The sequence below is a fragment of the Pelodiscus sinensis genome, chromosome 1, assembly GCF_049634645.1.
Source record: "Pelodiscus sinensis isolate JC-2024 chromosome 1, ASM4963464v1, whole genome shotgun sequence".
NCBI classification, from domain to species: Eukaryota; Metazoa; Chordata; order Testudines; family Trionychidae; genus Pelodiscus; species Pelodiscus sinensis.
In genome coordinates this window covers 182,598,040-182,623,462 of record NC_134711.1, presented here as the reverse complement: position 1 = coordinate 182,623,462, position 25,423 = coordinate 182,598,040, and the positions used below count along the sequence as shown (strand labels likewise).

Sequence of the window (25,423 nt, the reverse complement as noted above, 5' to 3'; positions counted from 1 at the left end):
GATAATGTCAATGTTTATCGTTAAGCCTTCCCCCCCCCCCTCCACAAGTGTGCAAAATTATGAAGTTAGGAGAGCCATATAAGAATTATTTAATGACAGTAGACACTAAGGTTGAAAAAATTAAAGCTTTATAACTCTTAAAACACAAATTGTCAACACCACATGCAAAAATATACAAAGAAAATATCTTTAAATTAGGCTTTAAGAAGTTCTCAAGCAGTGTTTTTTTTTTTTTTTTTTAATTTTGCCTATCTGTTAATTTCCGGTATTGTCACTGGAATTTGTTTTTGTCGGTTTCTATGTGTATGATGAAATCAACTTTTAGCAACACTTACTAATAAAAATCTGATCCTTCCAAGCTTAGGTATAAATCTCTTGGTACACACTTAATGAAAGCTGTCATATTAGTCATCATAATTAAATTGGACTCTATAAAGCCTTTCATCAGTTTTGGAGAGCTGTTTACTGAGGCAAAACAGACAAACATTTCTGAGATGTAAACTGCATTAACTAATTGTCATTGGCAGTTGAAATAAACTTTTAGCACACAGCAAGGAGCTGACCTGTATTCTTACTGATACACACAGTGTGTTAGAGGCTTCAGTGAATGTTACAGTCTATGTGGCATGTGAGGGTTTGATTCTTTCTGGTGTTTAGTTGTGTTAGATTGTTTAATTAGAGTTAAAAGTGATGTTTGTTTAAAAGGAAACTTGTTAAAAGCCTGTACAAGACCTGCACGTTAAGGGGAAGTACTGCTGTAGCTTTCTGCTAGGTGATGGGAGGAATGCAAATGGGTTGTTGCCACATGGATAGTGGGCTTCATACATAGTATGCCACAGAGTGGTCTTTACATCAAAGCCATAGATTGACAGATAGGTCAATGCAAAGGTACGCTATTGAAGGAGGTCGGAGAGAGACCAGTGAATCCATGAGAACATGCATCCAGTGTCAATAATTCAGTGGCTCTCAATTAGGGCTAGGTAGAGGACTTCCATGGGGTACATCAACTCATTTAGGGTATGTCTACACTAGCCCTCTAGTTCGAACTAGGGAGGCTAATGTAGGCATTCGAAGTTGCAAAAGAAGCTCAGGATTTAAATATCCCAGGCTTTATTTGCATCTTCCCATTCGGGCGCCATTTTAAAATCCCCCTAGTCCGAACTAACTGCCCGTGACTACACGCGGCAGTCAAACGTTAACTCAAACTAAGTCCTTAGTTCGAGTTAACTGTTACACTTCATTCCACGAGGTGTAACAGTTAACTAAGGACTTAGTTCGAGTTAACGTTTGACTGCCGCGTGTAGCCGCGGGCAGTTAGTTCGGACTAGGAGGATTTAAAAATGGTGCCCGAATGGGAAGATGCAAATAAAGCCCGGGATATTTAAATCCCGGGCTTCATTTACAACTTTGAATGCCTAGATTAGCCTCCCTACTTCGAACTAGGGGGCTACTGTAGACATACCCTAAGATATTGGCCTAGTTTTACAACAGGCTACATAAAAAGCACTAGCTAACCCAGTGCAAACTAATTTTATTCAGATTAATGACTTGTTTATACTGCTCTATATTACTAAATAAAATATATTTCAATTGATGTATTTTATGATTATATGGTAAAAATGAGAAAGCTGTCAGTTTACCAGTAACAGTGGGCTGTGACACACTGGTATTTTTATGTCTGATTTTGTAAGCGAATTGTAGTGAGGTAAAACCAGGGGTACACAATACAAATCAGACTCCTGAAAAGAGTGCAGCTGAAAGGTTGAGAGCCACTGCTCTAAACTATCACAAAGGAATGTGGCCAAGCAGCAGCCTCCATCATTCTAGCCCAGGGAGGGCAATACTTTTTTGCCAGGGACCACTTCAGAAATTTTTGAAGTGGCCCCGGCGGCACCAAAAAGGGGCAGTGGGGCTTCAAGCGGAAGGGGCGGGGCCAGGATACTTTTCTGCTTCCCCACCCACAGACCATGATTGGCCTGGGGTTGTGGGAGCACATGAAGTATTTGCCCCTCTCCCTCCCTCTCCCCCTCCCTACCTCCGAGGTTCCCCCTGGCCGCCTATGCCCCTGGGGTGAGAGGAGACTTGTCGCGCTCTCCCTTGTGCCCCTAGGCCAATCAGGGCAGAGGCAAGGACGGGGGAAACTTTGTACACTTCTTCCCCACGTCCAGGCCCTAATTGGCTTGGAGGTGGGAGAGCAGCAGGGCTTCCGCAGGCCGGATTTGGTCCATGGAGGCCCTTTTGCCCATCCTTGTTCTAGCCCATAGAATAGCAACCGTGAAAGGGCTGCACTGCAGATCTACAGCTCACCTGCATATTGGGAGGGTGCACGCTTTTTCTCCATTCCTTGCTTTAGACCAGCCGTGGCCAACCCACGGTGTGTGAGCTGCATGTGGCTCTTGCCCCCCAAAAGTGTGGCTCGCAAAGATGCTCCTGCGTCCCCCCCCAACGGCCCCTGTCAGCTCTTCCCTGGTTCCCTGTGCTTACCGGGTTGTAGCTGCGGGGTTTTAAAAATGGCGCCCAAAATTTTTTAATTTTTTTTGTTTTGTTTTTGCTCGACAATTCTGTTCTGGGGGGGCTTTTTTTTTCTTGACAATTCTGGTGCGGCTCTTTGCATTTTTTTCCACCGCTGTTTTGGCTCTCTGTTAAATGGGTTGGCCACCCCTGATTTAGACCCTTACCCAAAGCTGCATTGCCCAAGCTTGTGGAAGAAGGGGTGAATTTTCTCCATTGTGTTAATTTTATCTTATTCCTAGATTCAAGAAGAGTAGAATGTCTGTATTTAATTGATTAAACCTGTGCCATTTCCTCTGGGACTGTAGTTAAACCTATGAAAATATACAAAGTTACATTCTCTGATAGGTACCGTGGTGGTGTCTTTCCCTCTCATGAGAAATTCTCACTTGGGACTAAATTATTCTAATGTCTGTGTAAAATTTTGCCACAGACTTTGGAAAATTCAGTCAAGCTTGTCTGAAAGAACAAATGCAGAAAGCATTTGTCTTTATTGCAGAACTAGCAGAAGAGAAGTTAAGATGCAGGCGCGTACACTGTGTGCGTGTGCGTGTGCGCGTGTGCGTGCGCACGCGCACGCAAAGGGCGTGAATTCACCCTCCCTCAGCCTCTCAGTGCTCTAGCTGGCCAGGGCACACTTACTTGGAGAACTATGGGGGGTGCATTCATACTCGTGGTCCACATTTACAAAAAAAGGACCTCCCCCACAGAAATTCCTGCATACAGGCATGAGATGAATAACTTTGAGATGTTGTTTAATGTTTAGAATTTTTTTAACCACAGAGCAAAAGCTTTTTTCACCATTTCATAAACACTGGGATAAAAATAATTGTATGTACCCATATTTCATTAAGCTTTTTGTCTTTTTTGACAAGTAAAACAACGTAATGTCCAAAACTACAGGTTTTGAGGTTTCACTAAAAATGCACTACAGATGGAAGCAGATATATGATCTTAAATTACCTTTTTTGTGATCTCTTTATAATTGTGTGTGTTGCAGATACTAGAAGATATGCTCATGTTGATCTTCAGACATCCTATCTTGGAGATGTGGTTCTTGGCTTTAGAGCAGCATTCTCTTCCCCAACACAGCTTAAACCCTGTCATGGTGAAGCTTCTGTCAGCTCATCTAAATAATGGCATTCTTCAGTTGCTGAAACTGAGTGCTCCAATGTTGCATCGTATGAAGCACATAGACATGTTATCTAAGTATTTTGAAGCCATCACTACAAGCGTCTTGAAAGATTTACGTGCTGGAAGAAAAGTAAAGAACAAGGTAGCTCCCAATAAGTCCCTGCAGTTGGAGGCTCTGCAGCAGTTACATGTTTATATGCAGGTAGCTCAGTTAAAAGAAGTCATGTTAACCATGCTCCAGCTTCCTGTGACCACTCTCACATCTGAAAATTCCTCTACAAAAGAGCAACATTTGAGCTTCTATGGGAAGACACTGGTGCAGCTCCTCACAGAAAGCTACCAAAGACAGTCCATTCAAGGAGAGCTGCTGTTATCAACAGAGCACATTAAAGGGATGGGGACTCTGCTGTCAACGTCAAACAGTGAGGATCTGGAAAAAGTCTTCCTGCACACTCTTGAGAGAGAGCCCATCTTTGCCCAGACAGTTGGAGTAGATGTACACATTTTCTGCCTTAACCACATGACTGAAACTTCACTTGCCATTGTGGCGTTGCTGATCCAGCATTGTAGGACTCATCTGCTGCAGTTTGAACTGTGGTGTCTGAATTGTGCAACTGGAAAGTACCTGAGGAAGAATATGGATGTCTTTCTTCCGCTGATTAACATATATTTGCAAACTAGAGAGCAGTATGTCTTTACACGGCCATCAAAAGGTAAAACCAACAGCTGATCAATATTAATTATTTAAATATTATCTGGGGAGGTCGTTCAGGGTAAAATGGTATGTCTGTCATTGTGTGTGTTGAGAAGAGCTTTTTCAGGGGATGAAAATTTCAGTGGCTTATGGTCTGGGATTTATTATAGTCAGTCCTGGAGAAGCTCCCCACCTCCCCCCCCAAAAGGTACAGTTAAATGTGAGAGCCACTGATGGTTTTAGAAGTCCATTATCTTGGCAAATCCTTAGTGTTCTAATCAATACATGTTATCCATTGGAAAGCTGGGATTCTCCACTTTATTAATCAGTTAAGAATCACTCTTTTCTGTCTAGCCTTGTCTGACTTTGTGGGTATTTATTGTGTGATTAATTCTGAGCTATCCAGAGCAAGGCATCAGGCGCTGAAGTCTAATCATCACACCTCTTGCTGTTGCCATCTTTTTAAAATGAAGGTTTTCCTTCCATGTTGGGTATGGACTGATGGTTCAGCACTTAGAAAATAAAAAATGCTAGTTACAGCAAATGCTGTGAATACTGTTGCCTGTCATGTAAATATAAGCTTAAAAAGTATTTTAAAACCTGCAGTATTTGCTGAACTGTAATGGCCCCAAAGATGTAGTAATACAAAATTGTAACCATGTAACTGCTAGGCTTTCTAGGAGTTACAGCATTACATTTTTATATGACTTTTTACATTCCCAGGCAGCATAAGCATGGTATTCTAAGCAGATAGCCTGGAGCTCTCTTCCTGTTTCTTTAAGGCGAGAGGTAGACATGAGAGAGGTCATGAGAAGTCTAATCATCACAGTATTCACAAAAGAAGTCAGTATTCACAAAAGTGCGGGGCAAGAAAGAAATGCATCTTCTCTCTGAGCAGAGAGAGGGAAGGGGAGAAAATGTGCTGAATAAAGTATTAAGATGTTCTAGCAGCGGTTCTCAAACTTTACATGTGTAAAAATTTATGTGGTGCCCCAGCGGTCCACTGATTGTATGTGTTGTACCTATCGATGTTTCCAGTTTGTCAGCCTCGCGGAGCCCCTGGAGTTGAAAAACACTGCTCTAAAGTAATCTTGGAGTAATGTCATGAGCAGGTTGGATAATACTTTTTTTTTAAAATTGAATTTAAATGCATTTTTGTATCTTATAAAAACCTTAAAATTGAATTTGAGATTGGCAGATTATATTCAGGTCCAAACTTAGTATAGTCTATTCACTGAAAGCTGATAAGGACAAAGAATCCTCTGATCAGAGGCTAGTGTCAGCACCTTGGTAAGAATCGTAGCAATTACCACTACTTTGTCTAGCAGATCAGAGCTGGGCTTCTCATCAGGATATTGCCCTGTGCCTTGGATGCCTGTGATATTTGCCTGTAACTAGTCATTTTAATCCTCTGTGTAGTAGGTGTTTGAAAGATATACCAGACATTTTATAGAACATTTGTCTTCCAAACACTTTATAGATCGGTTACAGCCCCACACTGTGCATGCTTTCTCACAATAGATCCATAGTCTTTACTCTGTCATTACACAGAACACATGAAGCAGTTTGAGTTGAGCACTGCCAGCAAGTTTACAATGACATGCCTGTGTCTCTTTGCGCTCTTTCTTCCTATAGTCTCCTCAGCGGTTGTACCTGTCTTGAGATGGGCATTGTGGAAAGAACTGTCAAAAAATATTCTACATACAGAAGCGTCCCAAGACCTCTCGGCCTTGAAGTTGAAAGTTTTTTCCAAGCTGGTACAGTCTTCAGAAGTTGAAGCGTTAACTAATCTAATTGACCAGTTGCCTGGAACTCTTGAAAGAGGAGAAAATCATGAGAGGTAGTCAAGTCTTATTTCCAGATATTGCCTTTTTATTAATGTAATGCCTGAAATTTGGTATTTTGTAGCATAAAACATTGTTATAGACATTGTGTGTGTGCTCGCGCACACACACACACACTCAGAGTCTACAGTGACTGTTCCTGCTTCAAAGAACCTTCAGTTCTAATTGTGACAGTATTTTTAAGCGTGGGCATCCTTTAATTTATGAATATCATGTAAGAATATCTTTACAAATTTCAGTAGCCCCCCTAAATGTTAAATAAATCATCCCTCTGTCTGAGGCTACGTCTAGACTGCAGGCTTCTTTCAGAAGAAGCTTTTCCGGAAGAGATCTTTCAGAAAAACTTCTTTCAAAAGAGCGCGTCCACATAGCAAAAGCACATGGAAAAAGTGATCTGCTTTTTCGAAAGATAGCATCCACATTGATTGGACACTATCTCTCATTTAAGTTGTGATTACTATGGACAGAGTGGCCATTAGGGCACCTGTTGCTTTTTCCTGGAGGCCTCTTCTTTCGAAAAAAAACCCTCTTCCCCGTCCACACACGCCTTTTTCCGAAAGAGCTCTTTTGGAAAAAGGCTTCTTCCTTGTACAAAGAGGTTTACCGCTGTCTGAAGACCCCCTGCATTTTCAGCTTTCTGTCAAAAGAACGCAATTGCAGTGTGGAAATAAGTGTAGTTTTTCTGGAAAAACAGCTGTTTTCTGGAAAAAATCAGCAGTGTAGACATACCCTGAAAGATATACAGCGAGTCAGTGAATCTAAGTGTGGGTGGGGAAATATCACAGATTTGAAGCCTGGTGTTTTCTCTATTTAATTGTAGGGGTGTACTTTAGCTCCTCTTGAACCAGGAGAAATAACTGTTTATAGCACAGCAAAATAAGGCTATATCAGTGTCACCTATCTTGCTGGGAAAGGGAGCCACAGCACAAATACCCATATAAAGTTTTACTTAAGCTATGTGGAACTCTTAAGCCATTTTTAAAGTTAACATTCAATAGCATAATAAGTATAGTGACAAAAGTGTTTGAAGGATTTATTGCATTAAGGTCTGAAAGTACTTTGCTGGGACCAGTAAAAATACTTTTCTGGACAGTACATTTTCAGGAGCTCTGCTCTTGGGCAAGCGATCTGAAGATTTGTGCTAAGGTGATGGTGCTGGGTTTATAACAGATGTGAGAGTACTCATCTCTGGAGGGAATTACTGGCCATTTAAATTCCTGGATGACTAACCTATTACATAGTTATCATAAGCTTTAGAAGATAGTGGTCCGTTGGTCATTTGGGGCATAGGAGTCTCTATGCATGAAATCAAATGATTACAAATATGTGGAGAAAATAGGTAAAATTTACATAATAAAAACATTTCTTCTAACATTTAAATTTTCTGCAGTTGGATTGTGGCAGATTCCATATCAAGCGTGCTGGAGAGCTCTGCTGAGGAGTTGCGCTCCTGGAAGAAAAGCCTCTTGGCAGCCTGTATGAAGTGGTTAATCACCACATACAACATCAGTAAAGAACAAGAAAACAGCCAAGGAACAGAGGGTTCCATGCTGTTGAGACTAGAAGACTTATTGGTGAGACTCCTTTCCATTTGCTTTCATCTAAATCTTAATTGTATGGATGTTTCTTACTGTAGTAGAACATTTATTGTGCTTTTTATAGTTCTATATTATGAAAAATTAATTTGTTGGGCTTGTCTTTTTGGTACTTCGTCTGTAGCTTGTACAGTATGTAATTGGCTTTGCAAGATCCTAATACAAAACAGTTTTGGGTCTTGTTGTGAAAGGCTCTGGACACCTACAGTTACTGTTGAATTAGCGGGATGTTGACTTGTTCAGTGCCTCTCAAAATAAATAAATAAATGTATGTATGTATGTATGTATGTATGTGTGAGAGAGCGAGAGAGAGAGAGAGAGAGAAAGAGAGAGAGAGTTCTGACAAACGTAATTAATCTGCTCCCACTAAAGTCAAGACAATCATTCAGTTGACTTTATAAGTTCCTAATCATGTATTCCTTGTGCACTTCACGTTTTCTTTAGGTGTGTAAGGAATATGGGATCAGGTCCTAAGTAATAGCAAAGCTACTAGCTACATGCTCCTCTTATCCTTGTGGTCTCTTTGCATGCACTCCCTCTTCAGCCATCACCTGTTCTTGGGGTGTAAATACACGATTCTCCCACTCTCAGACTGGACCTTGGTACTAACGGTGATTACTTCCATGGGGCTGACTTCTGGTCAACACCTGCAGTGCACTTATCTCTAGGAGCTATGACACATGCTACCCAGAGACTGGCAGCTTTATAAAGCAAAGTATTGTTTATTTAGAACTAAAGCTTTTCAAAGGGAAAAGACCTTAAAACAAGAAATAAACTGTATACATATCTAGCTTACTAGTTATCTATCCAGTGTCCAGTTGGGATGCTGGGAGGCCTAAGATTCCTACAGACACCCCCAGAGCCCTAGGGTCAAGTGAAATAATCTGTTCTTTTAACCCCCAAGTCAGTTCTTCTTGCTACTTCAGGGACAGAGTGTTGAAATCCTGGTCTCTTTTTGACATCCTCCCCTTTGCAGGCACAGTGTAACATTTTACTGTTTTTAGCCCTGTGATCTGTTAGCAAGCAGCATTGGCAAAACAAGATTTGCAACTTCGTTGGAGGTTGGCTGGTAGGCTTCCCCATTGTCTTTCAAGTGTGTGCTGGAATGTTCTTATACAGGAGCTATTGCCTTCTTTCTGGAGACCGCTCCCATTACTTACAGCAGCACAGGCAATATTATAAACATTCCTCTAGCCCAGTATAGGTCTACACTGTAGTTGTGTGACACTCATATCACTATTACTTAGCTGCTCCATGCCCACCACAAGTCCCATCTAAAGAGTTCCACAACCGATCGACAGATAAATTCAAATGTGCTGTAGCCTTGTAAAGTTCTGTGATCTAAACTGACTAAAGATCCCTTCTCTCCCTGCAAAAATGAAGTGTTAGTTCATATCAGGAATAAATGTGGGTGCTGCATTACAGTGGTGGGCTACATTATCACAAGCTAAAAACTTGTCTAAGGAAGTTAGAATTGCTGCTGTCTCATGTTAGCCAAAGTGATTTTGATTAGGGTTCTGTTTGTAGGGCCCAGCTGTATTGAAAGTATTCCTTTGCAACTGAAGATGGAACATCTTGTAGTCTCCCACCCGTCCCCACTCCTGACATGGAGTTTCTTTCTCCATGGCTGCAGATGCCATGTTGTCTTAACATCTGTAATTTTGCTCTAAAAATGTTTTGCTTTTACATTTATTGCATTTTTCTGGGAAATAGTCCTTAGCCTGAAAAGTGTCTTTTTGAAATAATGTGTTTTTTCTAAAATAACAACATAGGTTATAGCTGCATAAGCACTTCCACGGGTAAAACTTTTGTTGGTCAGGGTGGGGAAAAAACATGCCCTGATCAACAGTTATTTCACCAACAAAAGTGTCAGTGTGGAGGAGGCTGTGTTGGCAGGATGTGCTCTCCTGCTGACGTATCTACCAACGCTTTCTCCCATCGACATAGAGCTGCTACAGGGAGATCTTACAGTGGTACAGTTGCAGTGGTACAGCTGTGCCGTTGTAAGGTCAGTGGTATAGACAGCCTTAGACCATTGCTTGAAAAACAGGGAAAGGCAGGTGAGTACCAAAGTAAAAAAGCCATTAAGGATTGACTGGGGATGTAAAGGGTTAACTGGTAACCCAGTAAGCAGGCACCTACCCGCATGCTTACCAGGGTAACTGGTTAACCGGCGGGGGGCTGTTCTGGTTGAGCCCGGCTTGACCAGAGCAACAGTCACCCACCCCCCTGCTTGCAGTACAGTGCAGCAGGCTTGTCTTGGCCTGGCTGGAGCAGCCTCTGCCCATGATACAGCGCAGCGGGGCGGGCTCAGCCTGGCCTGGCTTGAGTAGCCTGCAGCACAGTGTGGTCACGCTGGAGCAACCCCCCACCCTGGGATCATGGTTAACTGGTTAAACAGTCCATTTAACCGGTTAACTTTCTAACTGGGATTGTATACACCTAGGCTTGACCTAAGCAAGACAGTTAAATTTTGCTTTTGCTACTTTTTTAAACCCTTGAAAGAGTTTGGACTCTGCATATCGTAGCTGCAAAGTGTGCAACAGAAAAGGGGGGGGAGTCTTAATGTTCTGTGGAAACGTTGGTCTGCTTCATATTGAATGTTACATATTGCAACTCGTTGCTTACTGCCCATACAGCATTTTGTTAATGAAGTGGTTCCGGCTGACTGGCACAGTTTTGTGAAGATGGGACTTAAGTAAGTAAATTTGTATTGCTATTGAGATGAAGCAAAGATGGGGTAATGTTCAGTGGGTCCAATCCTACAGAGTACTAAACACATCCTAAAAGGTACTAAGTACCCTCAAGTTCTACAGAAATCAGTGGGACTTGAGGATGCCAGTCACTTTTTAGGATTAGCCCTATAGACGGGCACAATCCCCACTCACTTCAGTACAACTGCAGTAACTTCATGTACAACTGAGGGCAGACTTGGCCTTCAATTAATATAGTGTATGTAGCAAATTACTTGAACTGCTCTGATTCTCTTAGTTAAGGTAGTGTAACCCAGTAGTTTTTAATGAAAGATATTCCCAGTGTGAAGTCAGGATCAAGCACTTTCCTTTACCAATGGAAAAAAGAGATAAGAAGAAATAAATAGTTTGAGGGTGGCTTAGCATAATTGGAGATAGAAATGTCAGGCTGAGGGATTACTATTGAAAGAAGGTTTTAATATAGATTTTGTGAAATGCTAGTCTTTAGTAAAACCTGTGCAGCTGAATGATGTACTGACTGTGAAGAGGCCTTTCCTCTGAAATTTAAGATGTGTCTAGTTCACAAACTGAATGAAATATTGGCTTGTGTTTTTTGTGTTTGCTTTCTATACTGTGTTTCACTATTTTGAATAGCACATTTGCCATGGGTTGAAATCTGTTTCCTTTGGTTATTGTTTTGAAGGTACCGCTACAGAGATCGTGGATTTCTGAAAACTCTTAATGCTGCTGTGCAATTGTTGTATACAAAAGAGAGCCCTCTTAGTCAGAGATTAGTCAAGCTTTCCATGCTTTACATGATGATCACGCAGCACTCTTTATTTTTGTCAACCATGCTGAGGTCAAGAGAAGAAGATAGCACGAAGAGTCAGACAAGAGGTGTCTCTTTCTTTTCTTCAGCTATATATAGTCATAGTGTTTTGTCAGTGTTGTTTTCCATCCATCCAATTACCTGCCCATCTACATATTTACCAAGCTATTAAAATAACTCCCAAATTGTTATTAGCATATGGTTTCACAGCCTGCCTGCTATCTTCTACTTGAATGTAAATGTATTTTTCCTCACAAATGACAGTTTTAACCATGAATGTCTTTTCAAAACATCCTTTGGGTGTTATTTCGTATTGCTGAAGAATGGGGTGAAATGCTGGCTTCACTGACGTCATTGGAAGTTGGCTATTGATTTTCAATAGGACAGAATTTTGTCCTTGGCATAGATTATCAAGAAGGTAGAAATAGTATTAGGCTAAGTAGTTATTAAACAATTTGCTTACATAAGAGACATTAATTTTACAATAGGTATCTGTGTTGATATAAAGGATTTAATATTGCTCTCTGCTAGCTGTATTTAAATTTTTAATTTCTTAGCTCATGTATTTGATAGAACAATCCTCTGATGAGGAATCTAGTTCAGTCGTAACCTAAAAGAGGCAGCAAGGGTTAATGGATAGAGTATTGGTCTGGGAGTGAGAAGATTTGGGTTCTGTTCTTGGCATTGCAACTAAGTTGTACTGTGATGTTGTGCAAATCACTTACCTGCTCTGCACTTCAATTTCTCCAACTGTATAAAGGGGATAATATTTAGCTGCCCTGTATAAAGCACTTTGGGATCTGTAGATAAAATTGCTAGAATTTCATCATTTCCTGTGTAAATGGAACAGGTTGATGACAAATTAGTACTGCCAATGCCAGTAGTCACGAGCAAAAAAAAAAAAAATCTAGGCAAACTAAGGCTTTTATATGCTTGACAAGATGAAAAAGCTCTAGTGAAGCAGTAGGAGGAAGGGATTGTTAATATTCTTCATGAAAGTATGTCTGTTATTCCATGCATTTGTCAGTTGGGCAGTATTTCTAGAGAGCCAAAGAGACAGGCTCTTTCAAAGAAGCTAGCCTCAATAATTCAAAAGTTAACTTACATGAGTTCTTTACCTCTCTCTAACTCTAATGCAGAGGTTGCTACTATTTTGTTTATAGATAATGTAGTTTAGCAGGTAGGGGGGAAAAAGGACTGTCTTTGCCTTAGGCTATGCGCTGGAACTCAAAACATGTGGGTCCAGTTCCCAGCTTTGCCAAGACTCTGTTTGTCCCTGGCCTTTTTTTACCCATCTGTAAAACTGAAGTGGCAACACATCTCTATGTCATAGGAGAAATTCACTAAAGTTTGTTATGTGATCAGATCCTGCAGTGAAGGGGTCTGTGTAAATACCTAGGTAAGATGGTAAATACTGCTCTGGCTTCTAAAAAGTTCCAGTTGAAACTATTGTATCATATCTGGCATGCAGAACTGATGGAAAGATGTGTTGCCAATTTTGTGTCATAAGCACAAATATGAATTCAAAATCTTAATGTGTTTGTTTACATGTTTTCTCTCTGGCTACCGTCAGATAGGGAATGCAGAAACTGAAAACATACTTTCATATTTGTTTCAGAGGCATTAGTGGATGTATTGTCAACTATAGTGAAACTCAGTCCCTCGGTCTGTGACAGCAGCCACTTTGCTGTGTTACTAGGATCCTATGGTGCAACACTAAGTGATGTCGGTAAGTGTATTGGACTGTTAAGGATATTTTCCATTGGATCTATTTTTAAAATTCTTAGTGTATGTCTTATTGGGTTTTTTTTTGTTTTTTTGTTGTTGTTGTTTTTGTTTAGATCAGAAAATATTACTGCTTCTTCAGTTATATGAGAAGAATGATCTAAGTCTTATAAACTTCAGGTAAGTTGATTGCCACCTTTTGTTTTAATTTTCATGTGCCATATAAGCAATCTGAAAGTGAACACACACCTGGCACCTTATTTTTTAATCGAAGCCCAAAATTCAGAATGGGAACTAAATTGATGTTGGTGCAAGGTGGCAGATTAAAACCTGGGCACTAGTCACAGAACAGACAGCAGCATTTCAGCTCCCCCTCATACCACTACATTGGTGTTGTAGAGCACCACATTGGGGGTGAAAGGTTGGCTTAGTCTCCCAGTTCTTTTAGTCCTTGGCCTCCTGTTCAGACAGCCCACCTTGCAGTTAGCTCTTATGGTGGCTCTGTTGCATCAAGTATTTTACTGTTTAACCATTCTATTTTAAATGTACCTTTCCGTTGTTTCAGCCACCAAATTAGCATTGCTAACAAACTGCATATAAAGTACATTTACCTATGTCCAATTCCTTCTCCTCTCATCTTCAACAAGATAAAGGGCTCGTATGCACTTGTAACGCTACAGCGGCACAGCTGCAGTGTTTCCCTGTGGAGATACCTATGCTGACAGGAGGAGCTCTCCCGTCTCTGTAGTTAATCCATCTCCCTCAGAGGCAGTAGTTACACTGATAAAAGAATTCTTCTGTCAACCTAGTGCTGTCTCCGTGGATGTTAGGTTAGCTCAGGGCTGACCTTATCATGAGGCGAACTGAGGCGGCCACCTCAGGTGCCAGACAGTGGGGGGCGCCGCTAGGACCCACAGTGTAGAAAATTGTGTCTGTTGCTGGTGCATATGGGGTGTCATTTGAGCTCCCCGCCTCAGGTGCCAAAATGTTGTGGGCTGGCCCTGGGTTAGCTTAAGTACATTGCTCGTGGGTATGGATTTTCCACACACGCAAGAAACATATCTAGGTAAACCTAACAATTTAGCATAGATAGGGCCAAAGACTCTCTCTTTCTCACCCACTCAACCCCACCCATAGAAAAGCCTGTTCCCGCAGGCAAGCTTTGGAGCCTATTTTAAAAGTAGGCATATTGGAACTCTGGGGAAATAAAGACGTAAGTTAATTCCAGAGTCAAGGACCTTGCCTTTATTCTCCTCCTGCCTCTCAGCTGCTAGGTTATCGCAGAGACAGAGAGTGGCCTCTGAGATGGTGAGAAACAACACTTCAGCATTGGACTCTGAAATAAATTGGTAACCAGACACTTAGCTAGACATGGTCCCTGACCTGGGCACGTCTAAACTACATTCCTCTTTTGAAAGAGGAATGTAAATAAAGCAAATGGAAAATGTCACTGAAGTGCGGATTTAAATATCCCATGCTTCATTTGAATATTTGTCTGAACGCTTTTTCGAAAAAGGGTTTTTCGAAAGTGAAAATGCAGTCTAGGTGGGGTTCTTTTGAAAAAAAAAAACGTTTTTCCTGAAAGAACCCCATCTAAACTGAGCTTTCACTTTCGAAAAAGCACTTGGGTGAGCAGGGCTTGACAAACCCTGGCGAGAGCCGCTCGCCAGCCCCGCACTGCGTATGCGCCAGATTGGCACTGCGCATGCGCGAAGCGCCGGTGAATGGGGCGCATGGAGCGACCGACTGAAATCTACTCGCCATGGGCGAGTAGATTCAGCCATTTGTCAAGCCCTGCAGATGAGAATATGCAAATGAAGCGTGGGATATTTAAATCCACGCTTCATTTGCACTTTCAATTTGCTTCATTTTACATTCCTCTTTCAAAAGAGGAATGTAGTCTAGACATAGTGCTAGAGTGCAGGGAATATAGACCAGTCCAAGGAACAGGCTTGAGTGTAGGAATAGAGTCATACTCAGTCTTTAGTGGGAGCCTGCATAGCTTGTAATTGATTGCTGGCATTGTCTTCATTTTCTTACTACTTTATACTAGTGCACTGTAGGCACTATCCAAATAGTAAACAGCAAGCCTTAGCAAAATAAGTGGTTTTTAAAGGAGAGAGTGGAAGGGGTTGGTTTAAAGGGTCATGGAGGCATTTTGGTGCTGGCTTGAAAAACGTAATTGAACTCCAAGACACTCTGGGGTTTGTACAGCTTGATCAAATCTTGGTCAGTGTTTGAAAAGGTGGTGGTGGGTGGGCGGGCGGGCACTGGCATAGTCAATAAATCAGTCTCCTGAGGCATGTACTGACTTTGTAGACTAGGAAGTGGCTAAAGGGACACTATCAGGCTGAATTTTGAAAGGCTCTGGATGGATGACAAAGGTGTTGCCAGGGAAACGGATTCTAGTTTCAAGTTCCCAAAGGATAATAAGCAGAAGTGAAAGGAAAAAATGAATGCTCGTGTATATCCTTTATACATTTGAATCCATCTCTGTAATTGCCTTTCCCTCCATGCTAATTATCTGTTAACTAAGGGCTTGCTTTTAACTATATTTAAGGATACTGTTGTGGGGACCAGCAGCTGTGGAACATCACAAGACTTGCAAGAGTCTGGGGAAGTCACTGTGGCAGCAGCCAAGCATGGAGGAAATTTTGTGTCTGCTAGATAAAGAGAAGATGATGAACACTATCCTACATTTCCCTCAGCATCGCCGTCTCCTGCCACCAGAGGTGATTTGGATCAACTATTGATTATTCTCTTTTAATGTAGAGAAGCCCCTTTCCTTTTAGTAATTTATTAATCATGCTGTCATTAAAGCAATATAGTCCATTGTTTGCATTTAGAGATACTTTTAAGTTAACAAGACAGCTAAGGTTAATGAGCTGGTGTCTCTTCATAGAACATGCTTTTACTGTTTTATTTAAGGCTTTTTTCCTCCAAAATTAATTGCTGCCTAGGACCATATCTTGTTTATATGCAACACCATATAAACTGTGCAACACCAATTAATTTAATGAGGTTGCCAAAGTATAACCGAGATCAAAATTTGGCATCTAGTGACTCACCATGTTTGACTGTCTAACCCACAGCTACGCATCAGTACAGTTACACTGAGTTCTCTGGTTTAGTCTCTCACATAGTGTGCTAACTCTGCTCACATTGGTGTAGGACAAACATGCTGGAACCATGGCAGCAATTGCCATGTTTATATGCGGCAGTGGTTAACATGATTCTGTGTAGTTTCAGGGCTTTAATGTAAGCTACCATGGTGATATTGTCTGGGCAGTTTGAAATCAAGCTGGTTTACATTCAAGTAGTATCTCTCCATTTTGGATTTTGTTTTAGGAAGGACAAGCCCCATTGTATAGAGATAAAAGTATGAAGGATCTTGATGATTTGTACGACCCCTGTTTTCTACTTCAGCTCTTCAGTGAATTAACCAGACCAGGTAAGTATATAGTCAGCTCCTATTTTTGGCCAGACTGTTGGCCAAACTGCCAGGAGCTGTAAACATGTATCTGAAAGAATTCAGTGTTATTACAAACAGTTTACAGCATTTTTTAGAGGAGAGAGGTTATGATTATTTAACCAGTTCTATTGTGGTTTTAATCATTTTCAGAGTAATCAGAAAATATTTTTAAAAGCTCTAGAGCCACTGAAAGAATTTCCTAAATAGTCCATAGCTTCTGAAGCTCCTTTAGCAGAGTTCTAGTTCCCGTGTATAGGGTGCTGGGCATACGAGAAACATACATAGAGTTCCAGTTTGAGGTCATGATCCTGCAAAGCAGCTCGTTATAGCCATGCATGGTCCCTATGCAAGAAAGGGAGGCAAAGGGGAGATAATACAGGTGGGAGAAATCATCGCTGCTGTGATGAGGATCTGGGGGAAGGGCTGCTTGTGGGCTTGTAGTGGGGCGATTTTTAATTTGTAACCTGAAGCAGTTTGACAAAGGGGTGTCAGAGACAAATCAGGGTTGACATTGTAAGGTCACTACACCCCACCTAAAGGGTACAAATGAAAGCAATGGAAATGATTAGTGGAGAATTCCCCAGTGCAAGCAGGGGAGTTGACAGGATTGCTGAGCCCCTGGACAGTGTATGTGGGGGGGAAGGGAGAGGCTGGCTCCATGCTCCTGTAAGGGGCTGGGCCTCAGGTGGAAGGGGAACTTTTCACTGATGTAAAGCTGATAGGGAGGGCAAAGCTGTCTCCTGTGTCAGACACAGTTCTCTGCCCCCCACCCATCTCAGCACAAATGCAGAGTGGGGCCGGGGTAAATGGTGGGGCACTCAGTGGAATCAGGTCTCCACTATGCCCAGTTCTTCACTGACGTAAGACCGAACTACTCTAATTTGTACTAGGGCTGTGTGGCTGAGAATCTGGGAACCACAGTCCTCCAGCCCCCTGCTTCACTGTCCACAAGAGCAGGGTTTGGTCTGGATGGAGAATCTGCCCCACTGTGTTAATGGGAGCTCTCCATTTGTAAAATGGAAGTTGGCTATTTCCTCAGCTGGTGGGAACAGACAGATATCTATTGAGTTTAGTGTAACTGCATCAGTTTACAGCTCTGAAGATTCGTCCCTTTATGTCTGAGGGTAATTCTTACCGGATACTTGCTCTCATCAATAAATCCATCTAATTGATTTATTCAGCTACTGAGAGCATCTAATATTGAAATCAAACAAAAGGTGCTGAGAATTCACAGCAAAGCCAGGTGTATGTTGTGAAAAGAAAGAGAACTCTACATAATTAAGCAATGGCTGGGTATAAGTAACAAGTAATCACCACCAGTTATTCATGTTGAGGTCCAGCATTCAGTGTAATTTTGACCAAGTAATTCATCAGCGATGGAGCTGTTTTTAGAAAAAACCATCATTGTAGTATGCCTGCATTTCCAGTCAATGGAAAATGTTGATTGTATCCCTGTGTATGCTGGTAACCACTTACTCAGTATTGCTTTTCTAATTTAATATGACACCATTTCCCTTCACACCCAACTGCTGTACTGAAAAAGGGGCTTCATGTCTTTTTGTTTACAAAATGCTTAAAGATCGAAGTGAGACGTTTATCATGGCAGATTTACCAGCCATCTCTCTTCCATGTCCATCATGATGTTCTTTTCTGGATAAACTTTGGATTGCTACAGCTGGCTTTTGTTTGCTGTAGCAATAACATCTTATTCTACCTTTCAACGCAATTGTATTATCAGCTTGCCATTTGTTTAATATGAAGTGCAAATGAAAAGAAAAGAAATTTAAATCTGAGTAGCACAGCATCTATATAGATGAGGATGGAGGGAAGGGTGCTTTTTTAAATTGGTGTCTCAAATTAGCCAAAATGCTTTTGACAGTAATGAAAACATGGACTGTTACCCTGTATATATTTAAAAAAAATAAGCTATAGAAATTCAGGATGCTCTGTGTGTTCTAACAGGGTCAGTGTTAGATGGCCTACTGCCGGGGTGGGCAAGATACAGCCTGCAGGCTGAATCTGGCCCGCAAAGCCACTGGCTCTGGCCCAGGGCCCAGTGGGAAACAGCCTGGCTCCCTGCCTGCCCTGCCCCTGCACACTGCCCCAGTGTGTTTCTCTGAATGCTGCAAGCACAAGTGGGAGGAAGAGGGGAGAGGCCTCACGCACTGCCCTTGCCCCCAGCACAATCTCGCAAACTGGCCAATGATAGCTTCCTGTTTGCAAGACAGGCAGTGCGCAAAGTACCTCTCCCCCTGGGCTCACAGCAGTCAGAGCAGTACACATGGCCTCTGCAACCGGCTGCTCTGAGTGGCGTGAAGGGGCATGGAAAGCCGGGAGCTGGCTGAAGAACCTGCTGGGCTGCTGGCCAGGAGCTACCCAAGTAAACGCCACTTGGGCCAGAACCTGTCTCTGACACCCCAGCCCCTGCCTCTCCCCAACCTCTTCCCTCCCTCTTGTCCCCCTGCCCTGTGTAATCAACTCTCTGCACCTCCGCTTCTGCATCTAACCCCCCTCCTTGGACTCTGAACCCAAATCCTCTGCCCCCAGTCACAACCCAAATTCCTGCACTCCCTCCTACACCCCAGTCCCCTGCCCCAGGTCACAACCTCTCTTAGACCTTGTACCTGAATCCCGTATCCCGGTCATAACCCAAATCCCTGCTTGCCCTCCTGCACTCCTGCCCAAGGTCACAACCACCTCCCAGATGCTGCACTCCCTCCTCCAGATTAGAATCCTCTTTGGCACCCATACACCTTTCCAGACCCTGCACCCCCTCCTACATCCCAGTACCCTGCTCACCTTATACCCCCCTTCACCTAAACTTCCTCACAGACCCCACACCCCCTCCTGCACCCGAGTCCCTTACCCAAGCTCCCTTCTATACCAGCCTCCATCCCAGATCCCGCGCCTCCTCCTCATGGAAGGGTGTGGCCCTTGACCACTTACCAAATTCTTGGAGTGGCCTCCCATAAAAAATTATTGCCCACCTGTGGCCTAGTGTGTGGTGTTTTGGCTTTTATTGACTTATGGGTGGGATTTTAAAAGTTCCTGTGTGACTTAAGATCCCAGTGTGCTCCTAAGTCACTTAAGCAGCTTTTGAAAATCTCACCCCTACTCTTTTGTGCATGCTTCTTGCACTTTCTGTTCAGCGTCACATGCATCAGTACATAATTATAAGCATGTAAAGGATTACTCCTTGCTGAGTAAAGACCTTGAATTGTGCAAATACCTAGTTCTCTCTAACTGTAGATCTGATAAGCATCTTATCAAAAGCTTTCTGACTGTGGTTCCAAGGTTTTTTAAACAAACTGGATGTCAAACATACATTTAACTTTTTTTTTTTCAGTAGCATGTTATTTCACAATAAGTTGTTGTTTGGCGTTTCCAAGGGCAGCTTGGTTGAAAATGTTTTCATGAGATGTGTTCAGTGGAAGAGAAGTTTCTAGATAAATCCTTCCCTGAGTCGCACTGATTATATACTTGAAATAAGGAAATAGGATTTTATTATGGGCTATGAACATGGGAAATTAGCATTTGTAATCTCTATATGACAGTAGTGCCCAGAGACTCCACTCAGAATTGGGGCTCCATTGTGTTTGGCTATGCACTGGCATAGAGTAAGGCACAGTCCTTACTCTAAAGAGCTTCTGGCCTAAGATTTGCACTACTGGCAAGAACTGTGGATCAGCTGCTGCGAAGGGGTGTATAGAGAATCCATTACAGACTGTTAGGCTTGAGGGGGAAATCTCGCTCCCCTGGGGTACAGAGCCCCCAGAAGGGTTCGAGGCCGGAGGTCAAATCAGTGAGGCAGGAAAGAAACTTAGAAGAGAAAACTTTATGATGCATGCATGCAGGCTGTCACTTCCAAGAGTGAAGCAGCAGCCCTGACAGACAGATTCAGGTATCCTTTATACAGAATGCTTAGACAGCTCAGTTGTGGATTGTTCTTCTTTAACATATCAAAGTCTCAGCAGAAGTACTTTGAGACTTCTGTTCACCCCAGGAGTGCTAGAAGTAAGTTTTTACAGTACACAAAGCCACATGAGAACTTGAGTGGAGGAGTCTACAAGGCAAACTGTGACAAAGATAAGGGTTTACATGACAAATTGTGACAGACTAGGAGTATCCATGAATTTGAGATAGTCATTTGTAAGGGTCTTTGATTAGAGCTAATTTGATTTCTCTCTGTTACAGGGAGAGAGGCCTGGAAAACTTTTTAACCCTTACAGCAGTTTTCTTTTAGAAAGTTATGATTTCTGCACAGTCTCCCCTTAGACACAATTGGAGTTATTTGATTTTTCTCCCACAATTCCCCCCTTTAATACTCCTATTGGAGTATTACTCAAAGTTATTTTAGACATTCTTAAGTATTCTTCTTTTGCTAGGATTAATTCTTATCTTAGAGGGAGGTTTTCTTTATCAGTTGGGTAAATGATCCACTGCCCATTCACCCCCAGATCTTTACCAGTGCCAATATTGCTTTTAAAACATAAGGGAAACATAAGGGAAGCATTCCCTGATGGATGTAATGCTTGAGTAAGGGGAATCCCTGAGGCAATCAGATTTTTATGCCAAATCTGCCTGTTCCCCTCCATGACTATGTACTTCTGGCACAGTGTTATCATTCTGGGCATCTACCCACTCCCGCTCTCCTGTAGAGTACTGACTACCAGTAGATCTGAATTTTAGGGGTCTGGTCCACAGGGAGGCAGGAGTTGGGATAAACTGTAATGGTAAAAGGCCTTCAGAGCCTTCTATAAGCTGTTCACATATCCAACAGTCACTTGTATCACTTGTATTGGTGAGGGACACAACCTTTTGCAGGGCTTCCCAATAAGGGTGGGGAAAGTTATATACTAAGGCTATTCTGACTACTAAAAGAAGGAAAACAATCCCCATCTTATTATAGTATCTTAAGTCTCTAAAGTAGAAAGGATAATAATAATATAGTAATTAGCTAGCAACTAGCAAAGCAGTCTCTTTAACTAAGCTTAATCAGTTAGTATTGTTTGGCTTGCCTCTGCAGGCACTCTTCGAGATTTCGTAGTCTCTTAGTTCACTCAATACTGGAATGGATTTCCCTTTGTGAGAGCTACAGGGCTCCAGGCTCACCTGTAGGTCTTTGCTGGTACAGTCCTACCTCTCAGGTTGTACCTCGAAGCTCCTGGTGGAGGCCGGTTTGGTAACAGTCTGGTTTGAGAGTCTGCCGCCTCGGTCCGCTGAACCTCGTCCTCAGGTGATTCCTCCAGGGAGGGGTCCTGGGTGACGGGGTCAATCAGCTCTGTTGGATCTGCAGTTCGGCGTACATGACTTGCGTGGATCCACGAGCGGCGCTCCTTCACCTTTACTGCTGTGTGGGTGATGAGCAGCAATTGGAACGGTCCTTCCCACCGGGCTGTCAGGGAATTCTTTCTGCGATGTTCCTTCACGAACACGTAGTCGCCTGGTTGGATGTTGTGGCACGGCACATCAGTAGGTGCTGGGAGGGCTTCCTTTACCTGCAGGTGCAAGCTCTCCTAACCGTCATTTTATGTCTAGGTTTCTTCTTTCTGTGTGGCTGCTAGCCTGTGGGCCTCCTGCAACATTAAACTGCTTACAAATCACACATGAATTAGATATGAATTAGATATTCTTGAGACAGCTTCTAGGTGCATGCCTGGGGCGTACCATTGTTTTGGGATTTGTGAGGCCACCCCCCTTTTGCTCATGTGTGTCATTTGATGAGACACCTGAGCAAGCTGCCGTGTGAGAGATTTTTGGGGCAACTGGGCAGCCATCAGGTGCACCCATTATCCCAGCTGGGGATAAGGAGCAGCCTGCTTTCTCCCAAAGGTTTTTCTCTGCAGGTTGAGCAGCTTGCTGTAGTTCTATCAGGTCCTGCAAAGAAACAGGGAGGGAAAGAGAGACCAGAATCTGAAAGGGAGCCAGAGGTCCATGTGCTGCTGCACGTCTGGCCGCTGCATCAGCATTCCCATTACCCAGAGAAACAGGATCAGTGGCACCTGTGTGGGCCGGGCAATGGGTAATAGAAAGGGATGTGGGTAGCTGAATAGCATCAAGGAGTTGGGAGATAAGGGGACCATGAGAGATAGCAGAGCCAGAAGGGGTAAGGAAACCTCGTTGTTTCCAAATTTGTTCTGTGGCATGACAGACAGAGAAAGCATACTTTGAGTCCGTATAAATGGCAGCAGACTGTCCGGAAGCTAAAAGGCAAGCACGAATTAAAGCGATGAGCTCAGCAGACTGAGCTGATTTGATTTCTGGAAGAGAAAAAAAACCTTTAAAACATTATTATCTGAGACCACTGCATATCCAGCCTTTAGTTTACCAACTGCATTTCTTTTACATGAGCTATCAGTATACAATACAAGAACTGCATTTTCCAGCAGTTGAGCAGACAAATCTTGGGGAGGCTTTACAGAGTGCTCAAGCAATTCTTCACAGTTATGGGTATGTGCTTTACCAGTAGAGGGTAAAGGAGAAAAAGTAGCTGGGTTAAGTACATTACATCTTTGAATTACCACATTTGGGGAAGAGAGGATAACATTCTCATACAGGGTTTGTCTCTGAACAGATAGGTGCTGAGTGCGGTGTCGCTGTAAGAGAGCAGAGACAGCATGAGGGACCTGTAAGATAATGCTGTGGCCTAATGTGACAGGTTGGGCCTTTTTAAAGTAATTCAGCAGCAGCTGCAACAGCCTTCAGACAAAGTGGGAACCCACGGGCTACTGAGTCCAGTGTTGCAGAAAAATAAGCTACTGGACGAGGTGTGTGTCCAAGGGGTTGACAGAGAGCTCCAGCTGCAATTCCATCCTGTTCATGACAAAACAGAGTAAAAGGCTTGCTATATTTAGGTAAGCCCACTGTGCAGAAGAGTTTTAAGGGAAAGGAAAGCAGATTCACATTCTGGGGACCAGGTCACTGGGTCAGGAGCTAAGATTAAGAGTAGAATAGTAAGGGGCCTGGTGAGTCCAGAAAAGTTAGGAATCCATTGTCTGCAATATCCTGCAGTACCCAGAAATTTGTATACCTGACTTTGGTGAAAGGGTGAGGAATGAAAAAAACTTGAGATTCGCTCAGGTGTTAACTGGCGGCCATCTCCTAAAAGTAAATGTTCCAAGTACTGAACTCTTTGTTTTACAAATTGCAATTTGGCTTTGGAAGCCTTGTGACCCTTATTAGCAAGACACTTTAACACATAGGAGGTATCAGTTTTACATCTTTCCTCAGTTTCACTAGCAATTAACACATCATCAACATACTGAACTGCAGGGAAGAGAGAGAGAGTTAAGGTCAGCTTTTTAAAAACTGAGAAAACAGAGTAGGGCTTTTACAATAACTTTACAAAAACATGTCCAGGTTAATTGATGACCCTGAAAGGAAAAGGAAAAGAGAAATTGGGAATTTTTATGCACTGGAATAGAAAAGAAGGCAGAACATAAATCTATTACAGAAAACCAGGTTAGGTACTACTGGGAATCTAGGGATTACAAACTTATTAATGGCTCTTAGGTTTTCTTCAAATCTATAGATTTGCTTTTTCACAGGTAGTACAGGTGTATTACATGGTGAAGTTGTATAAACAAGTATCCCTTGTTTAAGGAGGGAGAGATTACAGGCTTAATGCCCTCTTGTGCCTCCCTAGCCAATAGATACAGGGCTACCCTTGGGAAAGGCTTGTTGTGTCTGTATGTTATTTGCACTGGTGTTGCAGAGGCTAGCAACCCCACTTCATTCACATGGGCTGCCCACAATGTCTCTGGGACTTCTGAGAGGTCCAGGAGGGGTGTATGTCCTGAGGTCTCATCAGATTCCTCTGAGAGTAGTAATGCCATCAAATTTGGAGCCTGATAGGGGGAAAGGTCAACAAATATCCCTTCCTCTCTACAGAGAAGGTTTGCACCCAATTTACACAACAAGTCACGTCCCATAAGGTTTACAGGAGAACAGGGAGATAACAGGAAAGAATGTTCAGCTGACAAGGGTCCAAAGCGGGGTGGGGGTGCAGATGGCACATCTGGGGAATCAAGCTGTTTCTTTAGAGTAGCCAATTCTTGCTGCAGCTTTTCAATAGAATCTTTTTTGCTAGCCATAATGCTCTGATTATATTTTTTTTTTACTGCCACATCCTCCCAGAGGCACCAATATTCCATCTGGTTAGGATGTTTTTCCTCGAGGAAAACTCTAAGATAAGCAAGCTTTTGTAAGTCAAAGTTCTAATTGTCATGTATTCTGGGAATTCCCCTGAGTATAGCCATTCCAAATGCTCAATAATTCCTTAAGTCTCCTTAGTTTCAAACCTGCAGGCAATACCTAGCTGACTGATCATCTGAGACAAGGGAGTCCCAGGCTGTGAGAAACCTTTCCCCTCAGTAGGAGACAGACTTGAGGGAGCAATCTTATCCATGTTAGCACTGTCTTGTCCAAGGACAGCGCAGGAGCCCAACAGTACTACCCTCCCCAAGGATAGTACAGGCGTCCAGCAGCACTACCCTCTCCAAGGATAGTGTGGGAGTCCACACAAACTGTCAGCTTCACTCATACTCCTTATGTGCCGGGGGAAACCGCCCTTGCTTTCAGCAGCTGTGCAGTGACACTGACAGCACTGGTGTGGCTGCAGTCCCCCTCCGGACTTCACTCACTCAAAACCATGCGCTTGGACTCGCCACCAATCAGTCAGCAACAACAACAACAACAAAATCCAACCCCTATTTGGCTATACCCAGTGTTTTCGTTTTAAGTTTCCCTCAAGCCTCTTAACAAAAAAAATTTTAAGTAAAAGATGACTCTTACCGCCAGCCGGTCCAGCTGGTGACGAGAACAGGGAGGCGGACCGGGGGATTTTAAATGGATCCCTTACCCTCCAGATGCGCGCTGTAGTCCGTTCCCATTCCCCGTCATCAGCCTTTCCAACTGGAGTTCCAAG

At 42.8% G+C, this 25,423-nt stretch overlaps 1 protein-coding gene across 1 annotated transcript in view; it reads left to right on the top strand.

The window, feature by feature from the left end:
• Positions 1 to 25,423, top strand: part of URB1 (URB1 ribosome biogenesis factor) — an 89,163-nt gene that overhangs the window by 41,325 nt on the left and 22,415 nt on the right. The window contains exons 22-30 of the mRNA XM_075910757.1: positions 3,512 to 4,358; positions 5,975 to 6,179; positions 7,574 to 7,757; positions 10,418 to 10,476; positions 11,175 to 11,368; positions 12,919 to 13,029; positions 13,142 to 13,205; positions 15,586 to 15,757; positions 16,374 to 16,476. Coding sequence (XP_075766872.1) covers positions 3,512 to 4,358; positions 5,975 to 6,179; positions 7,574 to 7,757; positions 10,418 to 10,476; positions 11,175 to 11,368; positions 12,919 to 13,029; positions 13,142 to 13,205; positions 15,586 to 15,757; positions 16,374 to 16,476 — 1,939 coding nt within the window. The remainder of the gene's footprint in view (positions 1 to 3,511; positions 4,359 to 5,974; positions 6,180 to 7,573; positions 7,758 to 10,417; positions 10,477 to 11,174; positions 11,369 to 12,918; positions 13,030 to 13,141; positions 13,206 to 15,585; positions 15,758 to 16,373; positions 16,477 to 25,423) is intronic.